The sequence below is a fragment of the Mycteria americana genome, unplaced genomic scaffold (genome assembly GCF_035582795.1).
Source record: "Mycteria americana isolate JAX WOST 10 ecotype Jacksonville Zoo and Gardens unplaced genomic scaffold, USCA_MyAme_1.0 Scaffold_124, whole genome shotgun sequence".
In the NCBI taxonomy this organism is placed as follows: domain Eukaryota; kingdom Metazoa; phylum Chordata; class Aves; order Ciconiiformes; family Ciconiidae; genus Mycteria; species Mycteria americana.
In genome coordinates this window covers 47069-60128 of record NW_027445464.1, presented here as the reverse complement: position 1 = coordinate 60128, position 13060 = coordinate 47069, and the positions used below count along the sequence as shown (strand labels likewise).

Below are 13060 nucleotides of genomic sequence, written 5' to 3'. Positions count from 1 at the left end.
TACTGGGATGGGCACTGGTCAGACTGGGAGCACCCAAGGGTGCGGGGGTCAGCTGGTACTGGTCAGACTGGGAGGACCCAGGGGGTTCGGATGGGCACTGGTCAGACTGGGAGCACCCAAGGGTACTGGGATGGGCACTGGTCAGACTGGGAGCACCCAAGGGTGCAGGGGGCCGCTGGTACTGGTCAGACTGGGAGGACCCAGGGGGTTGGGATGGGCACTGGTCAGACTGGGAGCACCCAGGGGTGCGGGGGACAGCTGGTACTGGTCAGACTGGGAGGACCCAGGGGGTTCGGATGGGCACTGGTCAGACTGGGAACACCCAAGGGTGCAGGGGGCAGCTGGTACTGGTCAGACTGGGAGGACCCAGGGGGTTCGGATGGGCACTGGTCAGACTGGGAGCACCCAAGGGTACTGGGATGGGCGCTGGTCAGACTGGGAGCACCCAAAGGTGTGGGGGGCAGCTGGTACTGGTCAGACTGGGAGGACCCAGGGGGTTCGGATGGGCACTGGTCAAACTGGGAGCACCCAAGGGTACTGGGATGGGCACTGGTCAGACTGGGAGCACCCAGGGGTGCGGGGGACAGCTGGTACTGGTTACACTGGGAGCACCCAGGGGGTTCGGATGGGCACTGGTCAGACTGGGAGCACCCAGGGGTGCGGGGGGCAGCTGGTACTGGTCAGACTGGGAGGACCCAGGGGGTTTGGATGGGCATTGGTCAGACTGGGAGCAACCAGGGGTACTGGGATGGGCACTGGTCAGACTGGGAGCACCCAAGAGTGCTGGGGGCAGCTGGTACTGGTTAGACTGGGAGCACCCAGGGGAGCTGGAACAGGCACTGGTTAGACTGGGAGCACCCAGGGGTGTGGGGGACAGCTGGTACTGGTTGGACTGGGAGGACCCAGGGGGTTCGGATGGGCACTGGTCAGACTGGGAGCACCCAAGGGTGCTGGGGGCAGCCAGTACTGGTTACACTGGGAGCACCCAGGGGAGCTGGAACAGGCACTGGTTAGACTGGGAGCACCCAGGGGTGCGGGGGGCAGCTGGTACTGGTCAGACTGGGAGCTCCTAGGAGTGCTGGGACAGGCACTGGTTACACTGGGAGCACCCAGGGGTGCTGGGGGCACCCAGCACCAGTCAGACCAGGAGCACACAGTGGGGCTAGGACAGGCACTGGTTATACTGGGAGCACCCAGTGACACTGGGACTGGCACTGGTCAGACTGGGAGCAGCCAGGGTTTCTGGGGGCAGCTGGTACTGGTTAGATTGGGAGTACTCAGGGGTGCTGCGGGCACCTGGTACTGGTTACACTGGGAGCACCCAGGGGAGCTGGAACAGGCACTGGTTAGACTGGGAGCACCTAGGGGGGGTGGGATGGGCATTGGTCAGACTGGGAGCACCCAAGGCTGCAGGGGGCAGGCAGTACTGGTTAGACTGGGAGGACCTGGTGGGGCTGGGACTGGCACTGGTCAGACTGGGAGGACCCAGGGGAGCTGGAACAGGCACTGGTTACACTGGGTGCACCCAGGGGTGCTGGGGGCACCCAGTACCAGTCAGACCAGGAGCACACAGCGGGGCTAGGACAGGCACTGGTTATACTGGGAGCGCCCAGTGACACTGGGATGGGTGCTGGTCAGACTGGGAGCACCCAGGGGTGCCGGGGATACCTGGTTCTGGTTACACTGGGAGGACCCAGGGATGCTGGGATCAGCACTGGTTAGACTGGGAGCACCTATGGGTGCTGGGGGCACCCAGTATTGGTCAGACTGGGAGCACCCAGAGGGGCTGGGATGGGCACTGGTCAGACTGGGATTAACCGGGGATGCTGGTACCAGCACTGGTCAGACTGGGAGCACCCAGGGGTGCTGGGTTTGGGGGCTGGGTGTCTCGGGGGGGGGGGGTCCTGGTCCCCACCCCCGGGAGAAGATGAGCACCCGGTGGCTCCGGGGGGCTGTAGGTGCCCCGGGGGGGGGCTGTGGGTGCTGTGGGGGTGCTGTGGGGTCCCTGGGGGGGGTCCCTGGGAGGGGTCCCTGGGGGTCCCGGCCGCCCCACCTGGGAGAAGATGAGCACCCGGTGGCTCTGGGGGGCTGTAGGTGCCCCGGGGGGGGCTGTGGGTGCTGGGGGGTTCCTGGGGGGGGTCCCTGGGGGTCCCGGGCACCCCACCTGGGAGAAGATGAGCACCCGGTGGCCCCGGGGGGCTGTGGGTGCTGTGGGGGTCCCTGGGGGTCCCGGCCGCCCCACCTGGGAGATGATGAGCACCCGGTGGCTCTGGGGGGCTGTAGGTGCCCCAGGGGGGCTGTGGGTGCTGGGGGGGTCCTGGTCCCCCCCCACCTGGGAGAAGATGAGCACCCGGTGGCTCTGGGGGGCCATAGGTGCCCCGGGGGGGGGGCTGTGGGTGCTGTGGGGGTGCTGGGGGGTCCCTGGGGGGGGGGTCCCTGGGGGTCCCGGCCGCCCCACCTGGGAGAAGATGAGCACCTGGTGGCTCCGGGGGGCTGTAGGTGCCCCGGGGGGGCTGTGGGTGCTGTGGGGGTCCTGGTCCCCCCCCACCTGGGAGAAGATGAGCACCCGGTGGCTCGGGGGGGCTGTAGGTGCCCCGGGGGGGGCTGTGGGTGCTGGGGGAGTGCTGGGGGGTCCCTGGGGGGGTCCCTGGGAGGGGTCCCAGGGGGGGGGTCCCTGGGGGTCCCAGCCGCCCCACCTGGGAGAAGATGAGCACCCGGTGGCTCCGGGGGGCTGTAGGTGCCCCGGGGGGGGGCTGTGGGTGCTGTGGGGGTGCTGTGGGGTCCCTGGGGGGGGTCCCTGGGAGGGGTCCCTGGGGGTCCCGGCCGCCCCACCTGGGAGAAGATGAGCACCCGGTGGCTCTGGGGGGCTGTAGGTGCCCCGGGGGGGGCTGTGGGTGCTGGGGGGTTCCTGGGGGGGGTCCCTGGGGGTCCCGGGCACCCCACCTGGGAGAAGATGAGCACCCGGTGGCCCCGGGGGGCTGTGGGTGCTGTGGGGGTCCCTGGGGGTCCCGGCCGCCCCACCTGGGAGATGATGAGCACCCGGTGGCTCTGGGGGGCTGTAGGTGCCCCAGGGGGGCTGTGGGTGCTGGGGGGGTCCTGGTCCCCCCCCACCTGGGAGAAGATGAGCACCCGGTGGCTCTGGGGGGCCATAGGTGCCCCGGGGGGGGGCTGTGGGTGCTGGGGGGGTGCTGGGGTGTCCCTGGGGGGGGTCCCTGGGGGGGGTCCCTGGGGGGGTCCCTGGGGGTCCCGGCCGCCCCACCTGGGAGAAGATGAGCACCCGGTGGTTCTGCTCCTTCAGCTTCCGCAGCATCTTCTGCAGCAGCAGCAGCTTCCCCGAGGCCTTGATCAGGGCCCCCCCCTCGTAGGCGCCGCTCGGCAGCTTCGGGGACTCCTGGGGACGGGGACGTCACCTCGCTGGCCCCCGGTGTCCCCGACGGTCCCCAACCTCCACCCCGCGTCCCTCTGTGTCCCCCAGCCCGCTTGCCTCTGTCCCCTCTGCGTCCCCTGCATGTGACTCCAGCCCGGGTCCCCGCTGTGTCCCGTGTCCCTCTGTCCCCACCGGGTCCCTCCACCTTGTGTCCCCGTGTCCCATGTCCTCCATATCCCACCATGTCCCTCCAACCCATGTCCCCATGTCCCTCTGTCCCCTCGCTCCATGTCCCCATGTCCCACCACGTCCCTCTGTGTCCCTCCATGTCCCTCCACCCCACGTCCCTCTATCCCCTCCGCGTCCTCCAACCTCTCCATGTCCCCCCCACGTCCTCCTGTCCCCTCCGTGTTCCTCCACCCCATGTCCCTTTGTCCCATGTCCCTCCAACCCCTCCACGTCCCCATGTCCCACCACGTCCCCCACGTCCCCCTATCCCCTCCACATCCCTCCAACCTCTCCGTGTCCCCATGTCCTACCACGTCCCCACCATGTCCCACCACGCTTCCGTGTTCCTCCACCCCATGTTCCTCTGCCCCATGTCCCTCCAACCCCTCCGTGTCCCCATGTCCTTTCCCTGTCCCCATGTCCATCCCCCCCCAACCCCTCCGTGTCCCCATGTCCCTTCCCTGTCCCCATGTCCATCCCCCCCCAACCCCTCCGTGTCCCCATGTCCCTCTATTCTCCCTTCCAACCCATGTCCCCATGTCCCTTCCCTGTCCCCATGTCCATCCCCCTCCTCCAACCCCTCCGTGTCCCCATGTCCCTTCCCTGTCCCCATGTCCCTCTATCCCCTCTCCAACCCCTCCGTGTCCCCATGTCCCTTCCCTGTCCCCATGTCCCTCTATTCCCCCCAACCCCTCCATGTCCCCATGTCCCTTCCCTGTCCCCATGTCCCTCTATTCCCCCTCCAACCCCTCCGTGTCCCCATGTCCCTTCCCTGTCCCCATGTCCCTCTATTCTCCCTTCCAACCCATGTCCCCATGTCCCTTCCCTGTCCCCATGTCCCTCTATCCCCCCTCCAACCCCTCCATGTCCCCATGTCCCTTCCATGTCCCCATGTCCATCCCCCTCCTCCAACCCCTCCGTGTCCCCATGTCCCCTCCACGTCCCTCCACCCCACATCCCTCTATCCCCTCCACATCCTCCAACCCCTCCACGCCCACGTGTCCCACCACGTCCCCGCGTCCCACCGCGTCCCACGTCCCCCTATCCCCCCTACATCCCTCCACGTCCCCACGTCCCCTCCACGTCCCTCCACCCCCTGTCCCTCCACCCCCTCCCGGCGTCCCCACGGCCCCCACCATGGCAGCGACGGGGAAGAGGTAGGGGTGGTTGCAGCACTTCTTCAGGTCCATCATGATGTTGAGCAGCGACACCTGGTTCCCGCCGCCCCGCGAGTTCAACGCCTCGAAGTTGCGCGTCAGGATGTACTTGTAGTACTTCCTACGGGGAGGTGGGTGGGACCCAGGCGTTCTGGGGGTCTCACCACTCCTCCCCCCCTTCCAGGGGACCCCAGTGTCGGGGGGACCCCAGCACCCAGGGGACCCCGGCGTACGTCTGCACGGGGCTGAGCTCCACCAACACCCACTCCCACGGACCCAATGTCTGGGTGCACCCCTCTCCCAAGGACCCAAGCACCCAGGTGCGCCCCATCCCTGGGGACCCCGGTGTCCGGGTGCCTCCCCTCCTGGGGGACACAGGCATCTGGGGGACCCCAGCACCCAGGGGACCCCAGCATCTGGGGGACCCCAGCACCCAGGGGACCCCGGCGTACGTCTGCATGGGGCTGAGCTCCACCAACACCCACTCCCATGGACCCAACGTCTGGGTGCACCCCTCTCCCGTGGACCCAGGCGTTCTGGGGGTCTCACCACCACCCCCCCCCCCCTCCCAGGGGACCCCGGCGTTGGGGGGACCCCAGCACCCAGGGGACCCCGGTGTCGGGGGGACCCCAGCACCCAGGGGACCCCGGCGTATGTCTGCATGGGGCTGAGCTCCACCAACACCCACTCCCACGGACCCAATGTCTGGGTGCACCCCTCTCCCAAGGACCCAAGCACCCAGGTGCGCCCCATCCCTGGGGACCCCGGTGTCCGGGTGCCTCCCCTCCTGGGGGACACAGGCATCTGGGGGACCCCAGCACCCAGGGGACCCCGGCGTCGGGGGGACCCAAGCACCCAGGGGACCCCGGCGTACGTCTGCACGGGGCTGAGCTCCACCAACACCCACTCCCACGGACCCAATGTCTGGGTGCACCCCTCTCCCATGGACCCAGGCGTTCTGGGGGTCTCACCACCCCCCCTCCCAGGGGACCCCGGTGTCGGGGGGACCCAAGCACCCCGGGGACCCCAGCGTACTTCTGCATGGGGCTGAGCTCGACGCGGACGATGAGCTCGGTCTTGGCCGGCATGTTCTTGAAGACGTCGGCCTTGAGGCGCCGCAGCATGTGGGGACCCAGGAGGTCGTGGAGCTTCTTGATCTGGTCCTCCTTGGAGATGTCGGCAAACTCCTCCAAGAAGCCCTCCAGGTTGCTGGGGGGGGGACACACGGGGACAATGTGACATGGGGGGCGGCACAGGGACACGGGGACGGGGACATAGATGGCCGTGATGTGGGGAGATACGGGGACAGCCACGACGTGGTGGGGTGAAGGGGCACGGGGACATGGGGGTGGTCACGGCATGGGGCACGTGGGGACAGTTGTGACATGGAGGGACACAGGGATGGCTGTGGGATGGGGGACGTGGGGACAGTCGTGACATGGGGGGGACATGGAGATGTGGGGGTAGCGGTGACATGGGGGGGTGTGGGGGGACAGGGATGTGGGGACAGCCATGACATGGGGAGACATGGGGACAGGGGGACGCAAGGATGGCCATGACATGGGGGGACACGGGGACGGCCATGACGTGGGGGGACACGGGGACAGCCACGACATGGCGGATGCGGGGACGGTTGTGACACGGAGGGACAGAGGGACGGCCATGGGAAGGGAGATGTGGGGACAGCTGTGACATGGGGGGGTGCAGGGACACGGGGACAGCAGTGACACGGGGGGGACGCAGGACAGCCACGAATGGTGGGGTGAAGGGACATGGGGACAGGGGGACGGCCATGACATGGGGGGACACAGGGACGGTTGTGACATGGAGGGACACAGGAAGGGCCATGGGATGGGAGATGTGGGGACAGTCGTGACATGGGGGGGACACAGAGATGCAGGGACAGCAGTGACACGTGGGGGTACGGTAACAGTCGTGACGTGGGGGGACACGGGGACAGCCATGACGTGGTGGGGCGCAGGGGCACGGGGACATGGGAAGGGATGGGGGGGACCCTGAGGGAGGGGAGGGGACACTAGGGGACACTAGGGGGGACAGGGGGACGGGGGGGGGGGGGGGGATGCAGGAGCAGCAGGAACACACCAGTGACAGAGGGATGCGGGTGGATGCAGGAGGATGCAGGGGGGGGGACAGGAGGGGGGGACGGGAGGGGGGGACAGGGGGAGCCCAGGGGAGGGGACAGGAGGGGACACAGGGGGACACGAGGGGACGTCAGGGGACATACTTGAAGCGCTCGGGGGTGAGGAAGTTGAGGAGGTGGAAGAGCTCCTCCAGGTTGTTCTGCAGCGGGGTCCCCGTCAGCAGCAGCTTGTGCTCGATCTTGTAACCGTTCAGCACCCGAAAAAACTGGAGGGGGGGGGGGAGGGGGGGGGTGTCACCCGTGGACCCCAGCGTCCAGGAGTGACCCCCCCCTAATCCCACCTGTGGCACCCACGGACCCCAGCGCCTGGGAGCAACCCCCTCCACGCCCCCCCAGGGCACCCATGGACCCCACCACCCCCAGGACTCACAGATCCGGGAGCACCCCCCACCCTCCCACAGCACCCACGGACCCCAGCGTCCAGGGAACAACACCCCCCCCCCCCCCCCCCGCCCACCCACCCCAACAGCACCCAGGCATCCGGGCACCCTCCCATGGGACCCAGGCATCTGGGTGCCCCCCACCCTGGGGACCCAGGCATCCCAGTGCCCCCCTCCCCAGGGACCCGGGCATCCCGGTGCCCCCCACCCTGGGGACCCAGGCATCCAGGCACCCTTCCCAGTGGCCCCAGGCATCTGGGTGCCCCCCTCCCCAGGGACCCAGGCATCTGGGTGCCCCCCACCCTGGGGACCCAGACATCTAGGTGCCCCCCTCCCCAGGGACCCAGGCATCTGGGTGCCCCCCACCCTGGGGACCCAGGCATCTGGGCACCCTTCCCAGTGGCCCCATGCATCTGGGTGCCCCCCACCCCGGGGACCCAGGCATCTGGGCACACTCCCCAGGGACCCAGACATCTAGGTGCCCCCCTCCCCAGGGACCCAGGCATCTGGGTGCCCCCCACCCTGGGGACCCAGGCATGTGGGCACCCTCCCAAGGGACCCAGGCGTCTGGGTGCCCCCCTCCCCAGGGACCCGGGCATCCCGGTGCCCCCCACCCTGGGGACCCAGGCGTCCAGGCACCCTTCCCAGTGGCCCCAGGCATCTGGGTGCCCCCCACCCTGGGGACCCATGCGCCCGGCCCCTCCCGCGTCCCCAGGGGCCCCCGGGCACCTTGGACTGGTTGTTCTTGAGGCGGTGGGCCTCGTCCACCACCAGGCAGGCCCAGCGGATGGAGCCCAGCGCCGCCTGGTCGATGGTGATCAGCTCGTAGGAGGTCAGCAGCACGTGGAACTTCACCTGCGCCTCCCGCTGCCGCGACCGTCAGCACCCATGGGTCCCCCCGTGGGACCCCGAGACCCTGCACCACCAACCATCCGCCGCCCCGATCCCCCACCCCCCCACCCCCCCCCCCAGCCTGGGGTCCTGGCGGACGGGGCACCTCGAGCCCCTGGCATCTGGCCACCCCCAGCACCCCCATCCCTCCTGGGACCCTGGCATCTGGGGCACCCAGACCCCCCGCCACCCCAACCCCCCCCCAGCACCCCGACCCCCCCCCCGCATCCTCACCCCAGCAGGATCCCTGGCATCTGGCCACCCCAGCACCCCAATTTCCCTCGGGACCCCGCCGTCTGGGGCACCCTGAGCACCTGGGACCCCAGCATCTGGCTACCGCAGCACCCTGATCCCCCCTGGGACCCCAGCGGCCGGGGCACCCCAACCCCCTGCACCCCCACCCCCTGCCACCCCAATCCCCCCCAGGACTCCGGAGGCCGGGGCACCCCAACCCCCTGCACCCCCCCTGCCCGATCCCACCTGGGACCCCAGCGGCTGGGGCACCCCAAACCCCTGCACCCCCACTTCTGTACACCCTGATCCCCCCCCCGAGAGCCTGGCATGAGGGGCACCCCGACACCCTGACCCCCCGACACCCCAAACCGCTGGCACCCCAACATCTCCTGGGACCCCAGTGTCGGGGCACCCCAACCCCCCAGCACCCTGACCCCCCCAGGACTCCCATGTCAGGCCACCAGGGTACCCCGACCCCCCTGGCACCCCAGTGTCCGGGTGACCCCCAGCACCCCAACCCCCTGGGAACCCAGGAGTCCGGGTCACCCCCCACCCCCCAAAAGGGACCCAGGTGCCCGGGTGCAACCCCCCCACCCTAAGAGGGTCCCAGGTGTCTGGGTGCAGCCCCCCATCACCCCAAAAGGGACCCAGGTGCCCGGGTGCAGCCCCCCATCACCCCAAAAGGGACCCAGGAATACGGGTGCAGCCCCCCACCCTAAAAGGGACCCAGGCGTCCGGGTGCAGCCCCCTGTCACCCCAAAAGGGACCCAGGTATCTGGGTGCAGCCCCCCCCAGCCTAAGAGGGTCCCAGGTGTCCGGGTGCAGCCCCCCATCACCCCAAAAGGGACCCAGGTGCCCGGGTGCAGCCCCCCCTCACCCCAAAAGGGACCCAGGTGTCTGGGTACAGCCCCCCATCACCCCAAAAGGGACCCAGGCATCCGGGTGCAGCCCCCCCTCACCCCAAAAGGGACCCAGGAATATGGGTGCAGCCCCCCCACCCTAAGAGGGTCCCAGTTGTCCGGGTGCAGCCCCCTGTCACCCTAAAAGGGTTCCAGGTGTCTGGGTGCAGCCCCCCCCCCCCCCAAAAGGGACCCAGGCATCCGGGTGCAGCCCCCCCTCACCCCAAAAGGGACCCAGGTATCTGGGTACAGCCCCCCCACCCTAAGAGGGTCCCAGGTGTCCGGGTGCAGCCCCCCCTCACCCCAAAAGGGACCCAGGTGCCCGGGTGCAGCCCCCACCCCGAAAAAGGGACCCAGGTGTCCGGGTGCAGCCCCCCCACCCCAAAAGGGACCCAGGTGCCCGGGTGCAGCCCCCCATCACCCCAAAAGGGACCCAGGCGTCCGGGTGCAGCCCCCCCACCCTAAAAGGGACCCAGGTATCCGGGTGCAGCCCCCCCTCACCCCAAAAGGGACCCAGGTGTCTGGGTACAGACCCCCACCCTAAAAGGGACCCAGGCATCCAGGTGCAGCCCCCCCACCCTAAAAGGGACCCACGCGTCCGGGTGCAGCCCCCCCTCACCCCAAAAGGGACCGGTACAGCCCCCCCACCCTAAAAGGGACCCAGGCGTCCGGGTGCAGCCCCCCCTCACCCCAAAAGGGACCGGTACAGCCCCCCCACCCTAAGAAGGACCCAGGTGTCTGGGTGCAGCCCCCCCACCCTAAAAGGGACCCAGGTGTCCGGGTGCAGCCCCCCATCACCCCAAAAGGGACCCAGGTGCCCGGGTGCAGCCCCCCCACCCCAAAAGGGACCCAGGTGCCCGGGTGCAGCCCCCCATCACCCCAAAAGGGACCCAGGCGTCCGGGTGCAGCCCCCCCTCACCCCAAAAGGGACCGGTACAGCCCCCCCACCCTAAGAGGGACCCAGGTGTCTGGGTGCAGCCCCCCCACCCTAAAAGGGACCCAGGCATCCGGGTGCAGCCCCCTGTCACCCCAAAAGGGACCCAGGTGCCCGGGTGCAGCCCCCCACCCTAAGAAGGACCCAGGTGTCTGGGTACAGCCCCCCCACCCTAAAAGGGACCCAGGTGTCCGGGTGCAGCCCCCCCTCACCCCAAAAGGGACCGGTACAGCCCCCCCACCCTAAGAGGGACCCAGGCGTCCGGGTGCAGCCCCCCCTCACCCCAAAAGGGACCGGTACAGCCCCCCCACCCTAAGAAGGACCCAGGTGTCTGGGTGCAGCCCCCCCACCCTAAAAGGGACCCAGGAATACGGGTGCAGCCCCCCATCACCCCAAAAGGGACCCAGGCATCCGGGTGCAGCCCCCTGTCACCCCAAAAGGGACCGGTACAGCCCCCCCACCCTAAGAGGGACCCAGGTGTCTGGGTGCAGCCCCCCCACCCTAAAAGGGACCCAGGTGTCCGGGTGCAGCCCCCCATCACCCCAAAAGGGACCGGTACAGCCCCCTCACCCCAAAAGGGACCCAGGCGTCCGGGTGCAGCCCCCCCTCACCCCAAAAGGGACCGGTACAGCCCCCTCACCCCAAAAGGGACCCAGGCGTCCGGGTGCAGCCCCCCTCACCCCAAAAGGGACCAGTACAGCCCCCTCACCCCAAAAGGGACCCAGGCGTCCGGGTGCAGCCCCCCCTCACCCCAAAAGGGACCCAGGTGTCTGGGTACAGACCCCCACCCTAAAAGGGACCCAGGCGTCCGGGTGCAGCCCCCTGTCACCCCAAAAGGGACCGGTACAGCCCCCCCACCCTAAGAAGGACCCAGGTGTCTGGGTGCAGCCCCCCCACCCTAAAAGGGACCCAGGCGTCCGGGTGCAGCCCCCGTCACCCCAAAAGGGACTGGTACAGCCCCCCCACCCTAAGAAGGACCCAGGTGTCTGGGTGCAGCCCCCCCACCCTAAAAGGGACCCAGGTGTCCGGGTGCAGCCCCCCATCACCCCAAAAGGGACCCAGGCGTCCGGGTGCAGCCCCCCCTCACCCCAAAAGGGACCGGTACAGCCCCCCCACCCTAAGAGGGACCCAGGCGTCCGGGTGCAGCCCCCACCCCCCACCCCCCAAGAGGCGCAGCCCCCCCCCCGGCGCCGAGGGGAGCCCGGCGTGGCGCTCACCTTCATCTTGAAGGCCTTCTTGCCCCCCTTCATGGCGTTGTCATCGAAGGAGAACTCGTTCTCGCGGATGATGGCCCGGCTGTCCTTGTCCCCGGTGTAGGTGACGACGTAGAAGGCGGGGGCCCACATCTGGAACTCCCGCTCCCAGTTGATGATGGTGGAGAGCGGGGCGCTGACGAGGAACGGGCCCTTGGTGTGGCCCTGGGGGACAGCGCGTCACACGGGGACACGGGGACGGGGCCCTTGGGGGACGTGGGGACAGTGTGACACAAGGGGGATGGGCGGGGGGGGGGGCACGGGACAGGGTCCTTGGGGGACACGGGGACGGCGTGGGATGGAGTCCTTGGGGGACACGGGGACGGCGTGGGCCAGGTGGGTGACGCCGGGACCAGGTGGGAGATAGCAGGACCGGGTGGGTGACACCGGGGGCCAAGAAGGTGACATCGGGGCCAGGTAGGTGACACCAGGGCCGGGCGGGTGACACCAGGGGCCAAGGGGGAGACACCAAGGCCAGGCAAGTGACACCAGGGGCCACGCAGGTGACACCATGAAGGAGGTAGGTGACACAGGCGCCAGGCTGGTGACACCAGGGGCCAGGCGGGTGACATGGGGACCAAGGGGGAGGCACCAGGGCCAGGTGGGTGACACCGTGAAGCACATAGGTGACACAGGGGCCAGGTGAGTGACACCGGGGGCCACGTGGGTGACACCAGGGCTATGTGGGTGACACCAGGGCCAAGTAGGAAACACCAGGGCCAGGTGGGTGACACCAGGGACCAGGCAGGTGACACCAGGGGCCACATGGGTGACACCAGGGCCACATGGGTGACACCATGAAGCACATAGGTGACACAGGGGCCAGGTGAGTGACACTGGGGGTCACGTGGGTGACACCAGGGCCAGGCAGGTGACACCAGGGGCCACGTGGGTGACACCATGAAGCACATAGGTGGCACAAGGGCCAGGTGAGTGACACCGGGGCCAGGCAGGTGACACCATGAAGCACATAGGTGACACAGGGGCCAGGCTGGTGACACCGAGGGCCACATGGGTGACACCAGGGCCAAGTAGGAAACACCAGGGGCCACGTGGGTGACACCAGGGCCACATGGGTGACACCATGAAGCACATAGGTGACACAGGGGCCAGGTGAGTGACACTGGGGGTCACGTGGGTGACACCAGGGCCAGGCAGGTGACACCAGGGGCCACGTGGGTGACACCATGAAGCACATAGGTGGCACAAGGGCCAGGTGAGTGACACCGGGGCCAGGCAGGTGACACCATGAAGCACATAGGTGACACAGGGGCCAGGCTGGTGACACCGAGGGCCACATGGGTGACACCAGGGCCAAGTAGGAAACACCAGGGGCCACGTGGGTGACACCAGGGCCACATGGGTGACACCATGAAGCACATAGGTGACACAGGGGCCAGGTGAGTGACACCGGGGGTCACGTGGGTGACACCAGGGCCAAGTAGGAAACACCAGGGGCCAGGTGGGTGACACCAGGGCCAGGCAGGTGACACCAGGGGCCAGGTGGGTGACACCATGAAGCACATAGGTGACACAGGGGCCAAGGGAGAGACACC

General features: G+C 68.7%; 1 protein-coding gene across 2 annotated transcripts in view; it reads right to left on the bottom strand.

The window, feature by feature from the left end:
• The window catches only part of CHD3 (chromodomain helicase DNA binding protein 3), a 91417-nt gene that overhangs the window by 44060 nt on the left and 34297 nt on the right, over positions 1-13060 (bottom strand). For both annotated transcript variants that reach the window (XM_075489314.1, XM_075489315.1), the window contains 6 exons: positions 11469-11669; positions 8023-8160; positions 6998-7119; positions 5788-5961; positions 4732-4873; positions 3260-3391 (listed from right to left, as the gene is read on the bottom strand). In XM_075489314.1, the coding sequence (XP_075345429.1) occupies positions 3260-3391; positions 4732-4873; positions 5788-5961; positions 6998-7119; positions 8023-8160; positions 11469-11669 (909 nt within the window). The remainder of the gene's footprint in view (positions 1-3259; positions 3392-4731; positions 4874-5787; positions 5962-6997; positions 7120-8022; positions 8161-11468; positions 11670-13060) is intronic.